The sequence below is a fragment of the Lepidothrix coronata genome, unplaced genomic scaffold (assembly GCF_001604755.1).
Source record: "Lepidothrix coronata isolate B3197 unplaced genomic scaffold, Lepidothrix_coronata-1.0 Scaffold192, whole genome shotgun sequence".
In the NCBI taxonomy this organism is placed as follows: domain Eukaryota; kingdom Metazoa; phylum Chordata; class Aves; order Passeriformes; family Pipridae; genus Lepidothrix; species Lepidothrix coronata.
The window spans coordinates 509,315-535,147 of record NW_016690372.1 but is presented as its reverse complement, the minus strand read 5'-3'; the positions used below and the strand labels follow the sequence as shown (position 1 = coordinate 535,147).

Below are 25,833 nucleotides of genomic sequence, written 5' to 3'. Positions count from 1 at the left end.
CACGAAGACCCCTGTGCTTCGTGATATGACGTAGTGAAGTGACCTTTGTCCCGGTGAACACGGCCTACGGAAGAGAAGACCCTTGCTTGGAGTCAAGTGGCCGAGAGGGCTTGGATACGTCCCTCGTGTGTACTGGCAGAGATCCAGCTACAGTTTCTGCATGAGAGAAGAGAGCCTGATGCCCTAGAGACTGCTGCTCTGAGAGTGGAAAGGATCTCTTCCTTCTTCCCTCCTGGACTTTTATTTGGAAGGGAGAAGAGATTTGATCTATTGTGAATACTGTTTTGTCATGGTAGAGATAGTTAAGATTGTATATAATGTATTGTAGTATTTATTTTGTACAGTCATTGTAATATATTCCCTTCCCCCCTTTTTGAGTCTTGTGTGGTGTCTGGAAAACCCATATCACACTGGGTTGAGATGTGGGAGGGGGGCTAGAACTAGGGAATTGGATTTTGGGGCTCTCAAACCATGACGCATGGGATATGTGAAGTTCTGCTTAGAGGGAAGGAAGCCTTCTACAAGACCATTGGGGTCAGTGCTGAGAAGCAAATGCATTGCCTGGGCCCCAGGTTTTATTCCATGGTGAGCTTGGCCAGAGCTGGGTACTGGCTGATGTTACACCAGCACACTGCTTTAAGCAGGTTGAGCATGGAAGCAGGGGGAAAATAAAACCCAGCACCATCCCAGCTGGAAAACTGGTTTGGCAAACCACCTCCAGAGCCAACAGCTAATTATAACAGGGGGATTTGCAAAGCTTTCCAGGGATTGCAACTCTTTGTTGCCTTTAATTTGCTGCATAAATCATGACGACTTCCAAGATCTTGCTGTTTCCAGCTGTTTTCTCTCCTTCTCTCTTGCTCCTTTTGCTTTTTGCTGTCTGCACACCTGTCAAGGGCTATCTGCTGCTCTATCACGGGACTCTGCTCTGCTGCTGCCTGGCATGATTGCTGGCCCCTGCCTGGGGGGAGCAGACAAGTCCTCTCAGTGAAGGATACTCTGAGCTTCGCACGGGTCTTCTGCAACATCTAAAACATCGTTGCATGGAGCCCAAGCTGCTCAGACAAAATCACTCTTTCCCTGGAGGGGCAGTCAGCAGTTACATGCCTAACATGCCTTTATCCTCTGCAACAAGGTCCTTGCTGTGCTGGATGCTACACAACTCCTGGGCTATAGAAATCCCACAGACAGAGAATGGAAGCAGGAAGAATTCCTGCACTAAGCAGGTGCTGAAGACCTGGAGATGTCACTTGAAATCACAGAGTGAGTCTGTGGCAGAGTCTCAAGCTGCATTTGCCCACTGCATTGAACACAAAACTTTCTGACCAGCATCACTGCTGGTCATCATTGTCTCAGTCTGCCAGCCTGGACTGGAGCTTGGTGTGGCTCAGCTGCACCAGTTCCCTGGCGTCTGACTTGAAGATGAGTTTCTCTGCACACACAAGGGGCCATGCCCAGATTTTGCTGGGTCACAGGTGGGGTGAGTTGAGCCCATCTCTCAGGGATGAATGTGAGATTTCATTACAGCAACAGAGATTCCGTTACCTGTCTGCTCTTTTTCAGGGCTCCTGCTCTGAAATCTGGTTCTTGGAAAGCACAAAGGAAGCCCAACTGGGCCCAGAAGGAGCTGCTTTGGAATGAGAGGACAGAGGATGATAATGCAAGGAGAGTTTGGCCAAAGCCTGTGCAGCAGACCTGAACTCCAAGGCCTGGCCTTAACCTAGGCAAGAGCAAAGTGTGATTGTGATGGTCTGTGGACCTTGAATTAAAACCGAAGTTCTAGAGAAGAAACAAACATTTCGGACACCCCTGTTCTGGTCTGTGAAGGGACACCCCACTGTGTGGCTGCATTAGCCCTCTGGGCTGGGTGTGCTGATGGCACGCAGCTGCCAACTTCTCTGGAGCAGGAGAAGATTAAAAGGAAAAAAAAAAACACGCTGCAATTTTTCAGGTGGCCACACTTTTCCACTTGGTCAAGATAATTTTTTGCCCCTAAATTTGTCTTCCAGTGATGATGTAATTTTTTTTTTACTTTTAAGTTACCAATTATCTGTACTGAAATGTACTGGACTCATTACATTTTTTATTAGGCCCTCCCTTATTTACTAATAAAAATATTATATGAAGTGTTACCTAAAATCTAAATAAAGGCCAGGTACTCTGCCAAAGAAAATTTTGAAGTTGACTCGGTATGAGTTGTGCTTGATGTAGCCATGATATAGGCGTGTTGGTTGTTACTTTTTCACTGATTAGTCAGGTATTTTATAGGTTACTGACTGCATTTGTATTTTTTTCATAAATCGATGTTACAGATTGATCTAGTTCTCTTGGCCCTCACCTCTTTCACTTTCTTTCTCCCTCCCTCTCTCCCTTCCTCTTCCCAGTCCCAATCCTCATTGAATTCTGAAAGACTGTTCAACTTTTCCAAGTTTCTTAGGATACTGTGTCAGGCCCTGTAATACTGGAAACATCCAACTATTTTCACTTTTGCTTTAAAAAACCATGTTATTTAAGTTCTTCCCATTTTGCCATTGAAGTAGAGTTGGGATGTTTGTTTCAAAGCAGTTTTAATTGTTGCTTAGGCTGGGGGCTTTCAGTCTGATTTGTAGCCTAATTTTCCCATAGATGTTTCACACATATAAATGATCAAAATATATGAGGAAGGGCCAAGTCATAGCACAGCTCCATCTAAACCCACATCCAGTTTCTGACAGCAGTCAATAGTGAGTGACTAGGAAGGAAAAGAGAAGGATAAGCACACTATTTCCCTGAAGCACTTTCCTTGTTTGCCAGCAGCTGGTGGCTAAGAGGGTTTCTGAGCTAAATGAGGAGGTTGTTCTGTTTAATAGCCCTTGATTGTTTTATTCTTGCAAGACTTTTTCCGCTCCTGTTCTGAATTCATGTAAACTTTTAGTGGTACCAAATCACCAGTTGCAAGAAATTCCAAAATTCACTGAATGTGTCCAGAGACCCCTTTAGTTTGTTGTTTGATGGTTGCTCCTTACTCATCTCCTCTATGTGCCTCATAAAGGCATAGCCAGTGAGCATCCACCTCTGACCTGTCATCACTGTGAAAAATTCATGCTTTTATCTCTGTTTTCGGGGTTTTTTGACTGTTCTTTTCTTTAATTCACAAGACTTTCCCTCTTATCCTGTGTCAGTTCAGATTCTTAAAGAGCCTTTGGGCCGGAGTATACTGGACCTTGCTTTTCTCCCTCATCTTATACCCACCCCTCCCTTCTCCAAATAGCTGAAGGGCTGCAAACTGTGTCAGGCTCTCCTGACACTTCCAAGTAAAGCAGAGGTCTGGGGTTTCTCATTAGCATCGTAGAGCTGCACCAGATGTCAGCTGTAGCCGAAGGAGTGTGTCTCTTTGCTGGCAGCAGGCAGGTGTCGTGCGGGGACCTTCACTAGCATGATTTGAGGCTCAGATCTCCTTTGCAAAGGAAACGACTGAAGTGGTGTAAGGCCCTGATTACCACTGCTGTGCCTGATAGAGCTGGCATGTCCTGGCACGCTCTGTGCACGAGTGCACAGCCTGCCCTTTTAGCACAGGCTTTCCTTTGCCAGCGGGTGAGTCCAAGAGGTTCACATGTGAACAGCAGCCAAGGCATGGCCACATTACACAGCCTGTTCTGCTGCTGTGGGGATGGTGATTTTCAGCCCACAGAGCAGGGAGCCAGCTGGGGCAGTACCAGCATAACTCAGGGCAGTCAGCTTTGCTGGAAGAACCCTCAGATGGCTTCCAAGCAAAGCCCTGAATCCATGAGCCCCATGAATGTGGGTTGCTGGCTGAGGCCAAAGCGCGTCTTATTAGAGTAGCAGCAGGATGCCCAAAGTAAACCCTGCTTGTGATGAAAGGAAGGCAATTAAAATTCCACTTCAGTTGCCTTCCTGTCCCACTTCCTAACCTTCCAGCAGCAGGTGATTAGCAGGGCTTGCCTTCTGCTGCCCTGGCCCAGCTGTGCCAGCAGACCCTGCAGCAGGCTAGCGCTGCTCCAACAGCACAGCTGCCAAAGCACAGCCAGGACATTGTGATTCGGCTGTCAGGTTTGCCTCAAGTTAACTTAGAATGAGCTCATTTTTCCAGTTTTCAAATAATTTTGCTCTTTTCCTACCAAAGTTTTTGGCTGTGAACTCCCTTGCTAGCCTTGCTGTTTAAGGTTTCCCATGTTTCTGCCCAGGATTTCCCAAACAGGAAACCAAACATGCATGCTGTGCATTAACATCAGTGTGCCTATATCGTGCTACAGTCTCGCAGCCTACCAGATGTGTACACTAGTTCATCTGTGCACAAAATTCCTGGCAAAACACTTGCATCCCTTTTCCCAGCCAGATAGTGCTTTAGGGAAGACAGCCCTGCAAGACACAGGGAAGCTCTACCATATCTACAGGTGCCTGCTCTTTGTACAACTTCCCTTGCTGTCATAGGTCAGCTCACAGGGATGAGTTACACCATCCAGAATTTAGTTCCATACTGCACTCTTGATATCTGCCTGTACACACTTTATCAAGAATTTTTTACACTTGAGCACTTTGGAATACTGAGCAGAACAGGCAAAATGCTCTTTTTAGTTTAAAAAGCAACTACTACATTCAGGTTTTTTGAAACAAGCTTTAAAGTTTTTTTTCTGTCTCCTCGATTGAAGGGAATAGTCACCACATGCCATTCAGATTTTAAAAAATGAAAAAAAATTTAAAAAATCCCCCAAACAATACATTTTACCCAGTAACATTGCTTCCTTCTAGCTTCGTAGAAGAGCTCTGCAGAAAACACTGGTGGAAAACAAAGTATGCAAGAGAAGCTCATGCCTCAAAAAGAAAACCAAGCACTTCTGTCACTCTTCAGGTTAAGCAGTTTGACACTTCTGATCAGTTAGATTTTTCCCCTCCTCCTATAAACAAGTTTATTGCTTTAAAAGACATCTCCAGGAACAAACGGTATTAGCAGGAGAGAACATGCAAGCGCTTTTCTCTTCCTCACCAGTTAAAGCAACCATTTAAGTGGGATGAGCCAAAAGTACCGCACTCAGTAGACTCTAAATAGGGGTGGGATTTATTCCTGTAAAATAGTTTGGTTTGGCCTGAAGTGCTTGGAGGTAGCTGACCCTGGGCCCCACAACCTGCTAGAACCATTCTGTAGGTGGGAGTTTCCCTAGAAGTGATTTGCTGATTATCTTGGACATCAGATGGCTAAAGGATAGTCATTCTTGTAGAGCAGAGTAGTGGAACTGTAAGAAAGGACTATGCTGCTGGGATATGCAAAGGAGGAGAGGAACAGTTTGAACAGGATCACAGATCCCTTCAGAAATGGGGAAGGGTTTGAAACATTTACTAGCGGCAGATCAAAAGCAGAGAGAAAATGAGCAGCTGCTCACAACTAAAAACTGCATCAAGCTCATGCTCTCTACTCCCCCAGAAGTGAGGAGTAAATCACATTGGCATCAGCACTCCTCATTGATCGGTGTTTTTCCAGACAGATCCCTCCCTCAGCCTATCAACCGACCCTTTGAACTCAAGCCGATCTGAGGACACAAATTCCATAGTGTTTTTTTAAGTTAGGTTTATTTAGCAATAGAAGTATGTACATGTAAGAGAATCCCCTGCAGCACAAGACATGCACAAAGCAGTGAGGGACTGAAAGTGGTGCTGCTCAATAGCCTTCCTCATCACCTGTCATCCCACTTTACTCAGCGGCAGAGCCAAGATTAGAAACGAACAGGCGAGAAATTTATCAGTCCATGTGGCAGAGTCTTCAGGCAGAGCCTCCCAGCAACTGGTATTAAAACAAGCGGGCGCCATAGCCAAATGTCTGTTTTATGCCCTCAAAGTAGTAGCGCTGCCAGCCTTGCTTTGTTCTTTCCTCCTCACTGGCAGGAATGCCTTTGCCTTCCAAGCACACCTCTGTCTCACCACCTTTGTCATGGAAGTTTAAGGTAATGGTTGCAAAGTGCCCTAGAGGAACCAAAGCAAATCTGTCAGCAGTGTGCAGTACAGTATGGACAGCCCCAAGGAGCTGCTCTGCTCCTCCTCTCACACGGCAACATTTAAAAGACTCTTCAGGATCCTTCCCAGAAGATGTACTTATAACAGCTGCAGGCCTTCCCTAGAAATATAGGGAGGATAGGGCTCCCTCTTCATGGGGTTCAAAGCAGTTGCAGCCACAGCTGAGCAAGCTGCCACTTCATCCTTCCTAGTCCCTGGTCACTGCTCCAAACAGTGGCTGATGATTCAGACTTGATAGTCTGGGATAGGAAGGTGGGAGAACACTGGTGCAGCTCCCAGAACACCAAGTGCTCCCTGATCATGAGCCAGAATACAGTGTGGTAAATGGGGCTGAAATTCTTCAAACACAGGCAAGGGCAGTTAACACCATAGTCCATTTCTGGACTACTTACCAGCTGGCCAAGATTTAAATCTCCATTTCATAACAAGTTGCTTCTCAGGAACCTTGACAAGAGATAGAAAGACTGAGTAGTAAGTTTTTGCAAGTCCTGCAGTCTAACAGAAAACAACTGGAATTGTGTTGATATGAAGCCCTAGAGACCCCTTGAGAAACACATACAGACAGAGGGAAAAAGACTTTAAGTGTCCTTTTCAATTCCCTTCTAGAAAGGTAGGCCACAGTACAGCCACAAACACTGAGACAGGGTCCCTGTGCAGAAGACTTTAGTGGCAGTTGGGTCAAATAGGAAAATGGTCAGTTACTATCTTTAACACTCCTCCAACCCCTAATAAATAAGTAAAATCACACCAAAGCAGGGCAGATCTATGACCGGTAGCCAGATTTTCTCCCAGACTGAAATCCCATATATTAATCCATGCTATTAGGAAAGATTCAATGGCCACAGAAGTTACAGATAATTACTGGGCACCAGGTAGAACTCCATAGTTAGCTGACAGAAGCATTGCTACAGAACTGATACCTCAAAATTAAAAAGGCTGCCTCTGAACAAGATACACCTGCACTAGTTAGTACTTACAAGGTCAACAAACTCTCCTGTGACACTGCCATCCAGCAACTGAAACTTGCCTCCTTTATCAGCCTCCAAGGTGGCTTGTGCGTGGCTGAAAGCTTGGACCATCTGAAAACAATTCAGGAAACCTGTATTACTTGACATTATCTGCCTACAAACTTGTTGCCTAATGCCTCCCATCCAGCTAAAAAATTTCTGGAAGAGGAGGTAAGTCACAGAACCACAGAGTATGTAGAGCAGAATATGCAGAGTTGCAAGGACCCACATGGATCATCGAGTCCACCTCTTAGCCCTGCACAGGACTATCCCCAAGGGTCACACCACGTCCCTGAGAGTATCATCCAGACACTTCTTGAACTCTGGCAGGCTTGGTGCTGTGACCACTTCCCTGGGGAGCCTGTTCACCCTCTGGGTGAAGAACCCCTTTCTAATATCCAACCTAAACCTCCCCTGACACAACTTCAGGCCATTCCCCTGTCATTGGTCACCACAGAGATCAGTGCCTGCCCCTCCTCTTCTCCTCACAAGGAAGTTGTAGACTGCAGTGAGGTCTCCCCTCAATCTCCTCCAGCTGAACAGACCAAGTGACCTCAGCCACTCCTTGTATGGTTTACCCTCAAGACCTTTCACCATCTTTGTTGCCCTCCTTTGGATGCTCTCTTAATGTCTTTCTTATATTGTGGTGCTCCAAACTGCACCAGTGCAGAGCAGAGCAGGACAATCCCCTCCCTCGGCTGGCTGGTGATGCTTTGCCTGATGCCTCCCAGGACATGGTTGGCCCTCCTGGCTGCCAGGGCACTGCTGACTCATATTCAACTTGCCATCAACCAGGACCCACAGGTCCCTTTCCACGGCACTGCTTTCCAGCATCTCGTTCCCCAATCTGTACAAACATCCAGGGCTGACCATTCCAGGTACAGAATCCAGCACTTTCCCTTGCTGAGTTTCATATGGTTGGTGATTGCCCAGCCCTCCAATTTGTTGAGGTCTCTCTGCAGGGCCTCCCTGCCTTCAAGGGCGTCAACAGCTCCTTCAAGTTTTGTGTCAGCTGCAAACTTGCTTAGTATCCCTTCCAGTCCTCTGTCCAAGTCATTTATGAAGATGTTGAAGAGCACAGGGCCTAAAAAGGAGCCCTGTGGAACCCCACTAGTGACAGGTCACCAGTCTGATGACACTCCGTTCACTATTACCCTCTGTGCTCGACCCGTGGGCCAATTGCTCACCCACTGCATGGTGTGTTTATCCAGCTGTGTGCTGGACAGTTTGTACAGAAGGATACTGTAAGAGTCAATAATGTAAGGTCTTCAACAAAAGTCAAAAACCCTGCCCTGGCCAGAAAAGCAAGGTTATAGGCACTACAGCAGAATTCTATTTGCCCAGGGAAAAGAACCCCTAGCTTTCCAATTCTATGCAGTGTTCTGAGTCACACATGGATTTACTTTGTTGATTTCTTAATGAAACCTATTTCTAAGAAAAGATAGTATTTTTTTCTTTTTTTTTGATTTTCTTTTTCTTATCAAAATAGAAGGAACAAAAGACTAAGACCATTTTTAAATTATACAATGCTGCTCTCTCTTCCTAAACTATATAATAGTGTGCAGGAGACGGGAAGCTATGCCCAAAGTACATTTTAATACCACCTAACCTTAAAAGGAAAAAACAAAACCAAAGCACAAGCACAGAACCATAAATCCCAAGTGAACTGGCCACATGCAATAAGGGATACACCTACAGATAGGTGCTGACAGCAGTCTGGAACTGGCTTCTGGCTGACATTAATCTCCTTGTCAGCTGTGTGAAAAGATGCATGCACAAGCTTTAACCACCTGCTCTGCAGACCAACTTTCTTCTGATTCCATTCTCATGGACTGTGAGTGTCCTACAGAATGTCCTAGAAAGCTTCTTAGGAAGAACTTCCTGTATGTAAAGAACAACTCTCAGAACAAGCCAAACGTTACCTCCTGAGTAACGAATACCCGGTAGAGTTCCTCAGGAGATGTTAAGAAGGTGTCCTTCAAGCTGATCTTACAGGTAGGGATCTTGACTCCTATGGATTTGGACTGCGATGCTGCAGTACTGCTCTTAGCAGCCGTCTGACAAAACGACAAACAAAACAAACACACGTACACTTTTTTTTCATTAAAGAAGCAAAAATCAACAAGTGGTTCACATATCCAAGAAAAAAAACAAAGGCTCTCGGTAAAGACACAATTAGATACAACCATACTCAAGTGTAAAAGGCAGATTTCTCATTCTGCTTCGAAGAAACATCATGTCCTGCAAATAGAAACAGTCATGCCTATACCACAGATTGCCAATTCCTGAATGTATACAGCCTATACACAACACAGGTTGCTCCTGCAAGCCCCAGTATCTAATACTATGTACCTTTCTTCACAAATCCCAAAGCATGTTTGCATAGTTTTGTTTACCTTGCGGTCTTCTGCTTTAGGAGCCACCTGAGGTGTTGTTTCCATATGTTCACCATTCACTGTGGGCAAAATCATGCCCTGGGTGAATTCTGGAAAGAAAGGAATGTGCCAATGAAACCAACAAGAGATCAAGTAAACTTTTAAATTGTTCTTTGAAATACACAATCGAAAAGGGCTTCCTGGTTTCCCCCCTGCTCTTGGCTAGCATCCATGACTTGAAACAGTTTTTAGAAAAGGAAAAAGACCTCTTTTTACAAGCAATTAATTATTCTTGCCCTTACTACGCTCCACCAAAGGCCCTGTCAGAACCTGTCTACACCAACAATTAGGAACTTACATCCTCTTGGTAGCCTAGGCACACCATATTCCACATGCTGCTCTAGCATTAATGTTAGTTAGCTTTAGACTTCTGTAGCTTTATTTCTCTCTCACTCTCTAATATAATTGCAATCACATCTCAAATACTTTTGCCTGCTGCTCTACAAAAAGTATTTGTCTAACCAAACCAAGTTTTCTATTTCTGTTTAGCCTGGCTTTTCATTTCTCATAACACTGTAGTAGAGAATAGTTACTTCTGACTCCCTCTTCAATTTATCTTTTTTGACACCAGATGCCAGGACTGCACAGGGCAATGCAGGGACTGTCTCACCAATGCCCTGTCCAGCAGCACTAGCACTTTTGTAACTCCACCAGAATCTTCAGACTCTTTCAGAATTATGTTTGGTTTTATTCCAGCTCTGTCACTTCTACCTTTACCAATTATGTAACATTTTGCTCTTTCTCCTTCTTCATGTCTTCAAACTGACAAAATTTCATTATACAGCAGAATTTTATCATGTGTGTAACTTTGTATCCCACAATAGCTGGTTCCCACCTACTCTTATTTATTACACCCACAAGATCATACAGTTTTTCCTGATTGACATTCTCATCTTCCACTGGGTGACTGCATCTCCCACCCTGAACACTACAACACCTGAAAAAAAAACAAGGTACAGAAATTTGATCCTAGAAAATCAGCAATCAGTGATGGTTTGTACCCAGCATATCTAGCACATGTAGTGTAATAGAGGTAAACGGATATAAAAAGTAACTGTAGAGTTCTCAGCCTGTATTTGAGAGGAACACCAAACTTAACCAAAGCACAGTGATTGAACTCCAACTGCTGGACTCAGATTAACTTAAAAAAAAGAAATTTGATCCAGATGTTGTGCCACAGGCGGTGACTGTGTCATTGGGGTAGCAAACACATTTTACTGGCTTTATTTTTTCTGTAGCTGAACTTCAGCACATGAAGGACATTTTCAGATTTAAAACATAAATCCAAAAATACTGTTTATTACTGGGTTACCAGCAAACCTGTGCCACAGTGTCTAAACACAGAAGAGTTTCTTGCCAAATCCTAACAATTTCCAAAGAGACAGAAAAGTTGCTATTACTGCTCTGACACCTTCCTGTTGAGACGGGGCGAGGAATTCCTCGTTACCCCCATCCTTTCTTTAGCTTTAGCCCATGTGGGTTCCCATAACAGTTCTCCCTCTCAGTTACATACCTGTTTTGAGAGTGCTGATGTAAGTTTTCATTGCATCTCTAATTTTTTTTGCACCCTCTTGCTTCATCAGGGTCTTCAAGTTAGTGTCAGGCTCATCTTTAGCAAGGCTGACAAGGATCTAAACAACAAGGACAAATATTAACAAAGCCATACTTGCACAGTCCTTTTATTATTCAATTCAACATCACAGCTGATGTGTTTCAATTTAGTTTCAGCTAAACTTTCACAATCAGCAATGCAGGTTTATTCACCTTCCACTTCACCTGTCTCAGCCCACAGTAATAGGCTGTGTACCTAAATACCTTCATGTGCTACAGAGCCTTTACATCTAGAAGACAGGAATAATTTGATAAAGATGCAACATGACAGGGAGCGACTCTCTGTCAGAGTGCAGTGACAGAAGGAAGCATGACGGTTTTAAGCTGAAAGAGGTTAGAATTAGATTAGATATTGGAAGGAAATTGTCTACTGTGAGGGTGGTAAGGCACTGCAACAAGTTGCTCAGAGAAACTGGAGATGCCCCATTCCTCAGAGTGTCCAAGACCAGGTTGGGCAGGCCTATGAGTAACCTGGGCTAGTGGAAGGTGTCCCTGTTCACGCCTGGGAGATTGGAACTAGATGATCTTTAAAGATCTCACCCAACCCAAACCATTCTTTGATTCTATTAACTTCAGCAGTGTCTAGTAACATGGAAGGAAATATTAATGCTGTGAATATTCCCGTTAGAACAGCCATACAGCCAGCAGTATTAGTGTTCAGCTGCGCTTACCTCAACTTCATCAATGTCATTTTCATCCGAGAGATTAGGAATCTCCACATAACCTTTGTACTTCACTCCAGTCTTTGAGGTGCCTGCAATGACAATTACGTTGTTCAGATCAACCCTTCCTACTCTGGTAATTATAACAGCAAACTTGTATTGCATTACAATATAATATTTCCCTTTATTATTATTTCCAAAATGAGATAAGTATCCTTATCCTTAACATTATACATGAATCTGACCTTGAAACAGAAGGGGAGCACATCACTTACCAGTCCAGGCCAGCTTGATAGCCCACTCATAGAAGAAGATAAGTTTCCCTTTTCGGTTGTTGATGGAGGCCTCTCCATCCAGTTTGCTCACTTCTGTCACCTCACAAGCCCCTTCCTCACCCTCCACCCTGACAGGCAGGAGGAGAGTTTTCAGCCGCTCCGTGGACCAGTTGGAAGCATCCCGCTCTGTCCTGCGGGAAAACCAGACAGGGTGAGAATCTGAGACAGGCCAGCACCCACCGGGACTTATATCCAGCGTTGGCTGGTCCTTGTCTCCCTGTCCCACTCCAACACACACACACAGAGTCTTTCCCCAGGGCACCCCCACGCACCCCCCAGCTCGGGCACTCCCACACATGCATGGAGCCGGGGGGCCGTCCCAGGGGATCCGCCTGGACGCTCCCTTCTCAGCACCATCCTGCAGGAACGGGAGGGAAGGCGGCGGCCCTGCTCGGGGCCCCGGCCGGGAGCACCCTCCGGCCCCGGGCCTCCCGGGCAGGTCGGGGCGCGGCCGCCCCGCTCACCAGTGCCAGTTGTTGACGTTGGTGGCATCCGCCCGCTGCTCCACAATCCAGCGCGGATCTCCCTCCCCCCACTTGGCCATCGGGACCGGGATCGGGACCGGGACCGCCGCCTCCGCTCCGACCGCCCGTAGAAACTGCTAGAACCGCCGCGCCGCCTCTCGCCTTCCGCCCGCCGCGGGCCCTTCCGGCGCGCCCCCGGGGAGCAACACTTGTCTTATTGGTTCCGCCTGGCTTGTTGGTTCCGCCGCACTGCCGACAGCTGAGGCTGGAGCTGTCGCTCCCGTCCCGTCGCAGCTCGTCCCCGCCGGGCCACAGCTCCCGGAGTACCGAACCCCACTGCCGGCCTGCGAGGCACGCCGGGATTAATAGTGCGGGAGCGGGGAGCGGCCGCGGCGCTGCTGGCGGAGAGAACTACATTTCCCGGCGTGCCCCGGGGCGCTGCCGCCCCGCCCCGCCGTGCGGGTGGAGGCGCAGCTGGAGCGGGAGGGGCGGCGAGGTGAGAGCGGGGCCGGGGCGGCGGGGCCGGGACTAGGGGCGGGGACCTGGACCTGGATGAGAGGTAGGGACGATGATGGTGATGCTCCTGAGGCAGCCGCTCGCTCCCTCACTCCGCTGAGGCAGCCGCGCGGTGCCGTTGCAGATGAACAGGGCGCGGGCGGACGAGGAGGAGTACTGGCACAGCTCCAAGTTCCGGGCCTTCACCTTCGACGATGAGGATGACGAGCTCTCGCAGGTAGGGAAGGTCCGCCTCCGTGAGACATGCGCGCCGGGCAGGGCCCCGTGGCTGTCCTGGCCCAGGCCTGGACACCGCGCATCGCTGGGGGTCCATGCTCCCTGGGGGGGTGGGACCGTCGCCTTCTGCCCTGTGCAGAGGGTACCAGGGGCTCCCGTCTCACCCCCCACAGTACCCAGTCCGAAATCTCATCAGGACTGTGATTCCTCGCCCATGCACGAAGCTGCATCTGGGACTGGTTGGGCTGTTTGGGTCTGTATAGGGGAACCTTTGGGTTCCCAAGGTGAGGAAGGGCTACTATGTCTGCTGAACACCTACCAGGACTAAAAGACGTCCTCCACGAGAAGCAATGGAAGCTGAAGAAGCTGTATTCAAAGCTCCAAGGGATATTGATGGTAATATGGTGGTCCTTATGCAAGCTCTTTTGTCCATAGCTAAAGGAATCCAAACGGGCAGTGAATAGCCTTCGGGATATTGTCGATGATGATGATGATGACCTCGAGAGGGTCAGCTGGAGCGGAGAGCCTGTGGGAAGTAAGTGCAGAAATACTGCAAGTTATCCTTGAGACAGAGAGAGTTTAAAATTACTGTTGAAGTCATGTCACTTAGTCAGGTCAGGAGTATTATTTGCTATCTAATGCTGCATATTTAACCTGATCCTAGTCTCCCAGGTCGGGTTGTGAGCCTGAGTGAGCACTGGATTTACCTGAGTGGATCCACTTAAAAGAGAGTGAGCAGAAGCCCAAATTACATAAGGAAGAGCAATGTAGGCAAGTGGAGGGAATACATTATGTTTTTTCTAATATATAGTTTATAGCAGGTATTTTGGAGGTTATGGCTTGATATTCATCATGCTGAGGTGGCCTGCAAGATTCTAGGTGATCATTTCCTTCACACTGCTGCCTGAAATGGCACCATTTAGAGTTCTCTGTGTTTTGACCCCACAACACTTTAAGGAGATATTGCAAGGTTTAATGTGTATTTATAGAATGACTCATGCTTGAAATTTGAAAGGGAACTGTAAACATTAAGTAGATGTGTTTTTGGTGTTGAGGGGAGCGAGCTCATGGCCCACACACTGTGTGTGTGCTGCTTGTTGGAGTTCATGACCCACAGAATATGTGGCACTTACTAGCCAGTGCCAAACAATGAAAATTTACACATGGATCACCCAGAGGACCTTCAAAGACTGATCTTCTTGTCCTTTGCTGTAGCTCCTCCCACAGGCCATTTATTTTCCTGCCCAAGGTCTCTCTACCTATCGTTTTTTTTCTCTATCACTCTGATTCTAAAATGTGTGTTGTGCAGCTGTGTGAAAAGAAAGGTCTTGAACAATCAGGAAGAAGACACATTCCTTGTTGCCAGCAGCATATGCACACTGATAGCTATTTTGTCTCTGTGGGAAGGAACACAGTCTTCCAGTGTTAGGAAAGTCTGCTCTTAGGCTTCTGCAATTTGAGGTAGGCCAGGGGCTCTCTGTCTTGCTTTGTACTTTTAGAACAAGGACTGTGCTTTTCCCTGTGCAATAACATATAAATGTTGGATGGTCTACGCATTTTTTTACCCAAGCCATAACTAGCTGTACAACATTGCTGAAAATAGCCATTTCTGGAGGACAGCATGCAACTGCTTAACAAGCAGTATTACATGAGACTGGGCTTCTGCATGGATAGATGCCCTGCATCTACTTTGTGCTGAGGGTCAGAGTTACCAAGATGTGCAGAACTGACCAGCACACACTTGGTAACATTCCTGCCATACCATAAGATCATTCTTTACAGACTCTTTTTCTCTGTTATAAATGCCCTCTGTCTGCACACAGGTATCTCCTGGTCAATCAAAGAGACAGCCTCTGGCAGCACTAGCTCACTGGAGGGCCGAGACTCCAGCCTACAGAAGGGCTCTTCCTCCTATGCTGCGTTACCCAAACAAGTTTCTTCATACTCCCTAAGCAGCCTGTTCAAAGGTGAGGATCATCATATACCATACAGACAAACGGGTTTTCCCTCAGAGTATCAAGAGGCACCTGTGCTATCTTATGTAAATTGTTTTATTGAAGAACAGGGACGCTCCAATCTCACCTCAGGTTGGGAGTGTATTGGTCGCTAGTCAGAAATTGGAGACTGCCTTGTGCACAAGATTGCATGCTTTTGTGGTACGGGAGCAGGCTCTGGAGATTATAGCTTCTTAAAATCCAGGTTCCATGGAACAGCAGGGTAGAGCACAGCTACTGTACAGCAATCCATTTGATTGGTGGAAAAGAGCAGGCTATGAAGGGACTGGCTTGACCCATGTAGCCCTCATTTGATCTTCAGTTCTGTAGAGAACACAGGTTGATTATCCTTTATTTGGAGCTCATCTGACTTTTGTTGATGTTGGTTCAGCAAACGTGTGGTAGCGGCAGTGGCAGCATAGCTGGTTACGGGGGGAACTGCGCAGCAGGCCTTGGGCAAACTTACACAACTTGCAAGAGTTCAGCTCTGTTGTCTCTCAGCCAGACAACAAAACAGCTTTTACTTTGTCTCTCTTTCTCTGAGGTGGTTTTTTACTCTCAACTTTGATAATAAAATGATAAAGAAAGGCATTCAAATTGCAGCCCTGGTGGATGAAGCTGTCCATGTTGCCATGGCCTGCGCAGTGCTTTGTGCTTGAGCCTCTGCTCTGCAGGTAGATGAGTGCATTCAGGCATTCTAACCTCTCCTGGCCTCAACACCAAGAGGGCAGATAGAGACGGAGTGTTACATGGTTTGTGATGCCACAGATGACATCAAAGCCTTACAGTGCTAGCAGGTGAGTCCCAGCTGTGCTGGTGTAGTGTGAATCACTATACAGAATGGCTTGTTCTATAGTGGCGTAGCTGCAGCAAACTGGCTTGCAGTCTAGGCTTATGTTCCCTGTGGAAGAGATGTTGCTGCTGAAGAGACAGTCTCTCATCAGTGTTTTTCTTTCAGGACGAAACAAACTTCCAAGTTTCCAGTCTCTTTCAGATGGTAAGCTTTGGATCCCTGCCTCATTTTGGCGGGGGGTACAGATTTACATAAAGCATTTGCAAAAAATGGGAAGTGTCATCTGCCTTATGGTGCAGAAAGGGAAACTGAATCATGGCCTGTCTGAAAGTTCAATTATGGGTTGTTCTTTTATCAAAGAAATTAAAGAATTGGCATGATGATTTGGGATAATTACAGCTGTTGGCTTTAGAGCAATGTTGTGTTGCCATTTAGTGCTTAAGTTTGAGTCTTCTACCATGAAAACTAAGAAAAGGATGGTTTTGGAAATGGATATGAATCAGGATTTTGATGTGCTACTCAGCTGTGCCTTTCCTTCTCAGCCCTCACTGACACTGGAGTTAAAAACTATGCCCCAGAGCTGCGCAGACCGAAAGCTGAGTACAAGGTGAGCAGCCTGTGCTTGTTGTATGCTGAGATCAGAGAACTTCCTGCTCCATTGTGATTAACTGGTATTTCAGACAGCAGAGGGCAATGCAGGGAATAGGACAGAAAGCTGCAAGATGCAGCCTTGCAGTAATTTGAGTATTCTCTGCTTTTTCTCAGGAGTAGGGAGCTTTGCTGGGGGTCTTGGTTACTCCTTCTCATAATAAATAGCCCAGCAGTCTTTGTGAAAAGAATTTCTAAATAGTGTTTTATCTGTAAGCGGCTTTCACGCTGGGTTACATAAACTGGCATCACGTGTGCTTTTTACATTTTTAAATCTGAAACTTCAAAATTTCCTGTTCATCAATCCCTGGGACAACACAGAGAGAGAGTCCCAGCTGGGGGGAATGTTTATCTCCCGTATACGCAGTGTAAGGTATTGGAGAATCTAGTGGATTTTGGGACTGGGTGAATTCCTTCTGCTAGGTGTGAGGTTGTAGTTCCACGTCCCTAGGTCCAGCCAGTAACAGGACTGAGCACATATTTCCTACAGATACAGACATGCACAATAGTAACATAGCTGCCTACATGGATTAATGCAGACAGAAACCAGTGCCTTTACAAACAGACACATACATAAAACACTCCAGCTTGATCCTGAACCTCCTTTCTGTATAAGCAGGATTGAATTCCATTAGTGGAACATAGACACACTCTATGGGTCCCTCCAGCAGCTGGTCTTAGATATCTGGTTTGTTTTGTAGCTAAATCCCAGATCCCAGTCTCCTCCAGTTGCTGGCACTTGGACCCTTGAGCCCCTAGGGTTCAAGGTCCCATGCCAATTCCTGGATCTCAGACTGCTTGTTCTACATTGATCTTGAAGTCCATTAACATTCATATGAGCACATAGACTTGAACAAGTAGAGATTAGCTCAGTTGGTTACTCATGGTACTTTTCTGTGGGCCATTTGGGGCAGAAGGCTGAATTACATCTGCTGGCTCGAGTGCCTCACAGAGACCTAGATGCATTTATGGAGTCTGAGTTCAGGAGCGACTCAGACCACCGCCACTTTTTATCCACTGCTTTTAGGTCGTAGTGTCTGCAGGCTGCAGGGGAACAATTTTGCTCATTGCAACAGTGGTAGCATATTGCCCTAAGATGGTCTCACTACAGGCTTAAATGCCCTTGTTACATTGTACTTCTCTTATGCGACTGTGCTGTTGTCCCTGTGCTCTCCGTGCTGCTATGGAAGGCTCACCAGCAGAAGTCTGAATGGTAACAAGAAACTGACTCCTTCCCCCTCAGTTTTGGGTTTGTCTGTTTTGAATGTATTTTGTTTGTCCTTCTGAAAGCAACATGGGAGTTTTAATTTGCAAGGAGGACAACCTGATGAAATGCACTTCTTATAAAGGATATGACGAAGGACCTTTCTGAGGCAACACAAAAGCTGTGTTAACATATGAGCCTTTAGCATCCCTCCCCACCAGCATATGCAGAGTCTGAGGGCTCAGCATCTGCACCTGAACACTGTAGGGACACATTCCCTGGAGAAGCTGAATGATGAATGTGAGAAGCTACACATCGGCCAGCACTGATGCAGCACAAGTGGAAAGCAGCTTCGAGACTGCTGACATGATCTGGCCTCTTGAGGCTTAAAAGCACTTTATTTTTCTTGTGGCAGGATTACAGCAGTGACTGGAGCCCCAAAGATACAGTCAGGCGAATGCAGAGGGGCAAGGTAAGGACTTTCCATTCCCGCCTGCTTGTAAGAGATGGATGGGTGGTCCTAAACTGCTTTACACTTCCCTAAGCTCCTGGCTGTTCCAAGAACAGGGAAGGGATCTGTGTTTCTTGCAACTCTTAGCAGGGATGGTGCTCTGCCTGCTTGTTGCTTTGCCAGGTGACAGTGCTGGGATCACACTAGCTCAGGAGCAGCAGGGCTTTGTTGCTTTGTTTACTTCAGTTGTCCCCTCAGCAAGGCTCTGACAGGAGGTATCTGTACTGCTGTGTCCCTCTCTACCCTTTCTGCTCCCTGGGGCTAGGTTTAATTTAAAAATCTGAGGGTGTGGGGCTTTATCTCCATTCTCATTTGGTGGCAAGTGGAGGGAGGAAGACAGAAATGGTCTTGGTTACACTGGAGCCGGAATCTTAGTTTCAGCTGCCTCAGTGTGCAGTGAGCACATAGGGAGGTTGTGGTTTTACTCTGCATGTATCTCCTCAGGCTGAGGTGAACTAAAGGCTGAGAGAGGCTACAGATGTGGGGTAAGAAGAAGGGAGAAAAAGTTACAACTCTGCTGGTCTCCTCTGTGGAAAGGGCCCTGCGGAGTTCTCTCCTCCTGTCAGGACTACTGGTTTGTGGTGTACAGAAAGTTTTGCTGTGTTACAAGGGTGTTTGTGCTGAATATACATTGTCTGCTGTCCTAGACCAGGCATTAATGAAGGCTGACTCTGCAGCTCCTTGGAACAGATTTCCAGGGATTATGTAGCATGTGGGTTCAGCTAAATGAGAATTTCTCCGCTGCTTGGGAGGGCAGTTATTCATGTTATTGAAGAGCTCATGGGAGAAGGATAGATTATACCTTGTGGGTTGGTTCAGCCTGAAAACTATCTGATTCCCCATATACCTCTTATATGCCTACTTATACCTCTTCTATCTCCAGGTCTGCTCTCTAGAGAGATTTCGCTCCCTGCAGGACAAGCTGGTGCTCTTGGATGAAGCTGTGGCAGGGCATGATGGAAATGTCATTACAGCTGTGAGTCCTGTTGGAGCCATACAGGGCTGGGACTTCTGGGTGACCCCACAGAGGGTGCTTGTGAGAATGCAGTCAGTTGGCCTCCCAGTCTTGCAAGACTGGGGGAGTGTTCTTTAGTTAAAACCGGTTACTGAAAAGTGTCAGAGCTTAAGACTGGGAAGTTCCATATTACTGCTGGCTTTCCTGCCACTTTGCAGAATTCATGTTAATTCAGGTTAATAATAAGGAACCTGATCCATCAGCCTTACAAATCTTTGCAGCAGTTTCTTGAGGGTCAAAGTTTCTTCTGCTAATTGCAGCACAGAAGATTTGAGGGGCTTCACCAGTTTTTCTGGCTTCTAAAGCAGCAGGCAGTAAATGGGATTGTGTCAGAGCTTCCCTCATCCAGGATATTTAATCCCTTGGATCTTTGCATGGAAAAGTTTGTCTTTGTAAATCTTGGTCTCACTTATCTAAGCTTCAGAGTAGGAGCTTAGGCAGGCATCTAGGCAGCTGTAGCCCTGGCTCACTGCTTGTCCTGAATCTGGTGGGTACCAGAATTCAGTTCAGTGCTGTGTTTTGCTCTTGCTGTGTTTTCAGAGGCCCTTAGCAAAAGCTTCCCCAGGCCTTGACCAGTTTGCTGTATGTTTGTTTGTCTGTCTGTCTTAATTCTGAACTGCCTGTCTGTGCTCACAGGTCCTGATATTCCTGAAACGGACACTACGGAGAGGTGCGTGTGACTGAGGCTGGAGTTTCTATAGTGTGTTTCAGTTAAGGGCAGAGGGGCTAATTCTTTCACTGGGTGCAAGTCACCAAGAGAGCAGCTGGGGTATTGCTGTTTTACTGAGCAAGAAGTACTTGCAGTAAGTGTAATGTAGGAGGGGAGACAGTGATGCCCACAAAGACCCCAGAGAGGAGCTTTAAGGGTTGGTAAGTGGTGGTGGTGGTGATGGGGTGAACAAAAATCTGTAGAGGTAGCACATGGCTGTGAATTCAGCTGGCAGCCCAATGAATGGGCTATGCTCTAGCCTCCAAGACTGTGACTTAAGATGGGATAGGGTTGTTGAATTCTGCCAATGGCTCGCAACTCCATGCACCGTGCTTAGTCCCCTCTGGCTTGGTAGTGCTGTTACTTTACCCACCTGTACATAATCTCCTTCCCCTGTAGAGATCTTGTTTCGAGAGCTGGAGGTGCGGCAGGTGGCCTTGTGTCACCTGATCCATTTCCTCAGAGAGACGGGTGAGCAGAAGTTGCTTCTGGATCTGCTCAGGTGAGGCTTTTGACCCATCAGGTGGCAGGGCTGAGCACACTGCTTGGAACCTGCCTCCAAGTTAATGCTTGCTCATTCCCTTTTGCAGGTTCCTAGACAGGACTGAGGAAGTTGCTGTGAGTATTCCCAGAAGCATAAGCTCCTTTAGTGCAGAGGTAGTGTAGTGGGCAGGGGGAGGCTGGCTGCAGGGTGTCTGGTAGTCAAATGAGAGCTTTCTATCTCCATTTTGCCCTCTGGAATCCTGTATCTCCCAAATCCATGAGAACAGACTGCTTCTTTCCCTTCTCTCTCCAGTTGTCCCAGTACCGGGAGCACTTGAACATCCAGGATGTAGAAAAAAGGAGGGAATTTCTGAAAGGCTGCATTGGGTAAGAAGAAATGCAAGAGCATGGGAGGGGGATGCTTCACAAAAGGTGATAGTAAAGAAAATTAGACTTTGTCTCAGTGCCACAGCTTATGTGGTTTGGGAGCTGATGTTGGTTTTGCCTCAGTGGGAGTGCAGTGTTGCAGACACAATGTAGACCAAAGAGGAGGCATTTGTGGTGATCTCTAGTCCAGCACCTTTTGCTGCTTACTTGGGGGCAGAAATGCTTCGAAGGACTTTCTGATCATTGACCAAGATGTGCAAGATGGAAGTTTGGGTGCCTGAGCACTTGAGGAAGTGTGTAGCACCCACTTCAGGTTGTTCTGTGAGAGGTGCCACATGTTTCTTTCTCTGGAGCCTGTCTAGGAGGGAGCCAGTTGGAGAGGGCAGCAGGACTGGAACTTGAGTATCTACTAGCCACTCAGGCTGGGGAGAATGGGAGCTGTTACCCACATCTCTGTCTGTGGGGAGCTTGTTTGGTAGAGAAGAGCATCCTTCTAAGTGTACTTAGATGTGAAGGATGCTGTACTTGTTAAGAGCTGGTGACAACATCTCCCTCCTGCGTGTCTGGCCAGGCTGCCGTTCTCAGCTGAGGATACCTCCCACATCCAAGACCATTACACCCTGTTGGAGCGACAGATCATCATTGAGGTATGAAATCTTGCCTGCTGGTCAGGGGATGGCTGGGACTACCTGTGAGATCTCTTTCTGTCTCTAACTTACACCACTTTGGATCTAATCAGCCTGCCCTGGCTAGTGTAGTTTTAACGGCTCTCCAAGCTACACGTGAAATACCAGATCTAAGACTTTGTAGCATGTTGAGGCTGTGCTTGTGCATTACCATCACAACACTCTCCCCAGGCCTCTACCCCACAGCTAAACAGGCAGTTCCCCTGGCTCATGTTCCCCCTGTCTGTCTTCCTGATTCCGCAGGCTAATGATCGGCACTTGGAGATGGCTGGGCAGTCAGAGCTGTTTCGGAAATATCCTCGCAAGGCTTCAATTCTCAACATGCCGCTAGTGACCACCCTCTTCTATTCCTGTTTCTACCACTACACAGAAGCTGAGGTGAGGACGATGTGGGAGAAGACAAGGGTTACATCTCATCCTTGTAGCCCTCAAGTGGGGTGGTCAAGCTGGAGCATATTAAGGAAATAAAGGGAGACATCCCTCCAAGAGACCTTGTCTAGGACCAGTTTTGAGTTATCTTTTCTGCTCTGAGACATTCAGCCTGGAACAGCTTATCAGGGAGTTGCCTCCTAGAAACCACATCTAGCTCCAAGGACTCAGAGTTGGTCCTAAATCTCATTAGGCTTAGGTGTGCAGAACTGGTCTTGGAAGTGCTGGAGTTACACCGGTTGAGGATGTAGGGAAACCAAACCAGAGGGAGAGAGCTAATGCAGTGCGATAATTGCTCTCTTCTGCCAGCTGTTTCCCCTGTGCTCATGTCACTGACGTGAGCAAAAAGCAGTAAAATCTTGGGGAGGTTCACCCTGTGCAAGGCAGATGCCTTACAACAGGTGTCTGAACCTCTCCCGTGGCCTGTCCTGCTGAGTTTGTACTAACTTGTCTGCTTTCTCTAGGGAACATTCAGCAGCCCCACCAACCTGAAGAAAACATTTAAGGTGCGTGAGTCTCCCTCTGTTGCGGCAGCACTAGCTGAAAACATGCACAGATAAACTGTATGTAGTGAGGGGGCTCAGTAGGAGGAATTTGAAGGGCTCAACACTGAGATATGGAGGGGGGCATGGCATCCTTGTTGAGCAGAGCCCTTCTGGAGCCTCAGAAAGGCAAGTGGGAGCCATGTGGAGACTTTCAATGGATGCACCCTGTCTGCAGCAGCACTTGCAAATCCCCACTTCATACTCCCTACAATGCTGGCTGTGGCCTCGGTCAGTATCTTGCTGTTTTGCTTGGCTGTTGGTGTGGGTCCTGACAGGGCTGGGGCAGATGTCATTCATGTTCAAGCTACACGCACTTTCTGAGCTGTGCTAATGCTCTGACTGCAGCTTTCTGCCTTGCAGATTCCTGATAAGCAGTATGTGCTGACTGCCCTGGCTGCCCGTGCCAAGTTGCGAGCATGGGATGATGTGGATGCCCTCCTCACTACCAAGGTGAGCTGCAGAAAGCTTTGCTAGGGACCCAGTTCCAAGTACTGGTATCTGCTACTGATAGCTGGCTTGTTCTGGAGTTACTGGACAGACTGGTTTTATTTCAGCAGCACCCAGCACCTCTGCTGCAGAGTGTTGCAATACCTTTCTCCTCTCGTGGCCTAAGACCTGTGCTGGGCCTGGCCTGGCTGCAGCAACAAGGTTGGAGAAGGGCCCTTGAGCTCCGTTACCAAAGAGTTTGCAGCCAGGCTGTGCCCAGCCCCTGCATGAAGGGCTCTGCCAAAGGTGCTTTTGGTGGCTGGTATAGTATGCTGCTGGCGCTAGGAAAAAAGCATTTTCTTGTGGCTGGAGGAATTGCCCTTCTGGTTTAACATAGGTTTGATTCTTGTTTCAGAACTGGCTGGGCTACACCAAGAAGAAGGCACCTATTGGCTTTCACCGAGTTGTGGAGATGTTGCAGAGGAACAATGCTCCTGTGCAGGTAAACAAGGAAGCACTGCTTATGTCGTCTTGCTCTTTGTAGGGATTTGGTGTTTTAATAACTCCCCAAGTGAGCTGCTTCGTAGTTTGAAGTGGGAGAACAGTTTGCCGAGCTGCTGGCTCTGCCATGTGGGCACAGCACTTGGCTGAGTGACCCATGCATCAACAGGAAGTGTGGGTGATAGTGAGGGCTGGGTCCTAGGTCTGACTGCAAGAGGGACAGCAGGTCTAGAGTTGTCTGTGAACTCTCTCCCTCTGTGAATTGCCACCTTTCTTTGCTATATTAAATTTTCTCTTGCTTAATCTGGCTGGCAATGGTTAACCTGATCCATAGGAATGAGGCAGCCTAGGACTCTGAGCTTTGTGAGCAAAGCTTTACTGCCTCTGGGGTCCTGACCAGTCTTTTCCAGGTCACTTGTTCCCTTAGGAAGGACAGGGTCAAGTCTGTGTGACCGGCAATCTTGAAAGGTTTTGGGACTAAGGTGAGAGAACAAGGCAGGAGGTACCTGCAGAAGGGAGCTGAGACATTCTTCCATCTCTGGCAGGTGCTGCAGGAGTACGTGCGCCTGGTGGAGGATGTGGAGACCCGGTTGAACCTTGCTACCAAATACAAGTGCCATGATGTTGTCATTGAGGTAGGCACCTGCTGTGTGTGTGAAAAGATGGGACATGAGCCTGCTTTTTCTCTCTAGCTTTTCTGTGCTCTGCCACATGCCACTGCTATCATGTGCCTGGTGAGGTTTCTTGATCCCTGTGGCCTGGGAAAAGTGGTGAAGTTCCCAGTGGAAGTCCAGTGAGCCAGGAGAGTGACTCCTAGTATTTGTGTTATGAAATTGTTCTGTGTTGGGAACTTGATGGGGGATTGTAGAGTTGCCCTGCTCATCTGCAGGGCACCAGCTCTGGAAGTGTCCAGGTCACTCAGCTGGATGTTGGTTTTGCTGTTCATCTAGACCTACAGGGATCTAAAGGATCGTATCCAGCTGACAGCATATAAGTGCAAGGTGGAGCGGGGCTCTGCAGAAGAAGAGAAGATAAACAGTATTCTCAACAACATGGTAAGAAGTTCTTACTTTTTCTTCCAAAGACTCTCATCAGAAATAGACATAGATAAGGTGTAAGGGCATGGTTGTGCTACATACTTTCTATCCCTGCTGGGAAGCTAATCTTATGTTTGGGGTTGCATTCAGCATGGGAATAAATGGTTATACTGTTGGAAAGTGCGCCCTCTAGCCATAGCTGTCCTCCTCAGGGTTTGGGAGTCACTAACTTGGCCCCTAAGGGATCTATGTTCAGCATTGCTGTTAGTCATGTCTTGTTCTCTCTTTTAGCAAATCCGGTGGAAGAACTGAGCACCTGTGAAGGAGTCTGTTTGGCCATTGCCTTGTCATTGAAGGCGGAAACTGCAAAACTCAGTCCAGTGTCAGCAGAGCAGCTCTGTTTCTAATCATTGTATGATCAGCATTTGTCAGTGACAGTGGGTGCCTATGGCTTGAGGGACAGTGGCATTCAGGCTGGTTGAAGGCAGCTACTCAAATGTAGCCATCAAAATCATGGTACTGATCCATCAGGGTTGATTCTTTTTGGAATCTGATTGTCTTTGACTTGGCTGTAAGCCAGGCATCACTTTTGTTTATGGAGGGAAGTTGCTAGGCACAGCAAGGTTAATGTTTGCTCTGGGTGGTGCCTGGACTTATTCTTGCAAGAGGAACAGTCAGTCACTCTTGTGAGTCTTTCCACTAGACAGTGCTGACCAATCCCTGTAACACTTAAGCTGGCTTGGGCATCACCAATCATGGCTGTGGCTGGAGTAAAGCCTACTGGACCTAGTTCTCCTTGTGTCCAAGGGTTGGGGGAAAGGACCAGCTGCACCTTAAAAACTCTTTTTTTTTTTTATTGTTGTTGGTTTGTTCTGGCTCACTCTAGGAAAAGAGGTGTGTGAACTCCTGCAGAGAGCCAGGACAGCAGCCTCTGCCAGTATCCTACTGCTGGCACTTGGAAGATCCCTTTATCAGGGAAAGACAGGCACCTAGTGTGGAGCTGGTTAGAGTCCTGTTGGATTGCATGGAGAGCAAGCAGGGACCCCTCTCAGTTGACACAAACCTGCTGGCACCAGCAGCTCTTTTGTCTGAGAGTGTTATGCCAGGAAGGATTGAACTGCACTTCCTCAGGCAACTGCTGGCTTCATCCTTCAAGACCTCACTTCAACTCCTTAAATAAAGCTGTTTCTTTTTCCTTGGGCTGTTTGTTTCC

At 47.2% G+C, this 25,833-nt stretch overlaps 2 protein-coding genes across 4 annotated transcripts; one reads left to right on the top strand and one right to left on the bottom strand.

Moving 5' to 3' along the window:
* Positions 1-5,545: 5,545 nt before the first annotated feature.
* On the bottom strand, positions 5,546-12,708 carry AHSA1 (activator of Hsp90 ATPase activity 1). Of its 2 annotated transcripts, none has more exons than XM_017831519.1 (9): positions 12,521-12,708; positions 11,997-12,187; positions 11,731-11,813; positions 10,962-11,079; positions 9,410-9,498; positions 8,936-9,070; positions 6,984-7,085; positions 6,399-6,450; positions 5,546-5,955 (listed from the first exon to the last, which is right to left on the bottom strand). In XM_017831519.1, exons 1-9 carry the CDS (start codon positions 12,598-12,600, stop codon positions 5,783-5,785), a joined length of 1,023 nt encoding a protein of 340 aa, XP_017687008.1. In that variant the 5' UTR covers positions 12,601-12,708; the 3' UTR covers positions 5,546-5,782. The 2 variants fall into 2 exon arrangements, with proteins under 2 accessions (XP_017687008.1, XP_017687009.1); XM_017831520.1 differs by having other exon boundaries at positions 11,997-12,182; positions 12,521-12,689.
* A 212-nt stretch (positions 12,709-12,920) lies between these two features.
* VIPAS39 (VPS33B interacting protein, apical-basolateral polarity regulator, spe-39 homolog) lies at positions 12,921-25,817 on the top strand. 2 transcript variants are annotated; one of them, XM_017831518.1, is made up of 20 exons: positions 12,921-13,016; positions 13,161-13,253; positions 13,688-13,787; positions 15,076-15,219; positions 16,205-16,243; positions 16,582-16,646; positions 18,307-18,363; positions 19,286-19,378; positions 20,054-20,087; positions 20,526-20,628; positions 20,717-20,744; positions 20,923-20,996; positions 21,568-21,643; positions 21,926-22,060; positions 22,576-22,617; positions 23,017-23,106; positions 23,498-23,584; positions 24,129-24,218; positions 24,534-24,638; positions 24,912-25,817. In XM_017831518.1, exons 2-20 carry the CDS (start codon positions 13,161-13,163, stop codon positions 24,930-24,932), a joined length of 1,476 nt encoding a protein of 491 aa, XP_017687007.1. In that variant the 5' UTR covers positions 12,921-13,016; the 3' UTR covers positions 24,933-25,817. The 2 variants fall into 2 exon arrangements, with proteins under 2 accessions (XP_017687007.1, XP_017687006.1); XM_017831517.1 differs by lacking the exon at positions 12,921-13,016 and adding an exon at positions 13,033-13,079.
* The last annotated feature ends 16 nt before the right edge of the window (positions 25,818-25,833 follow it).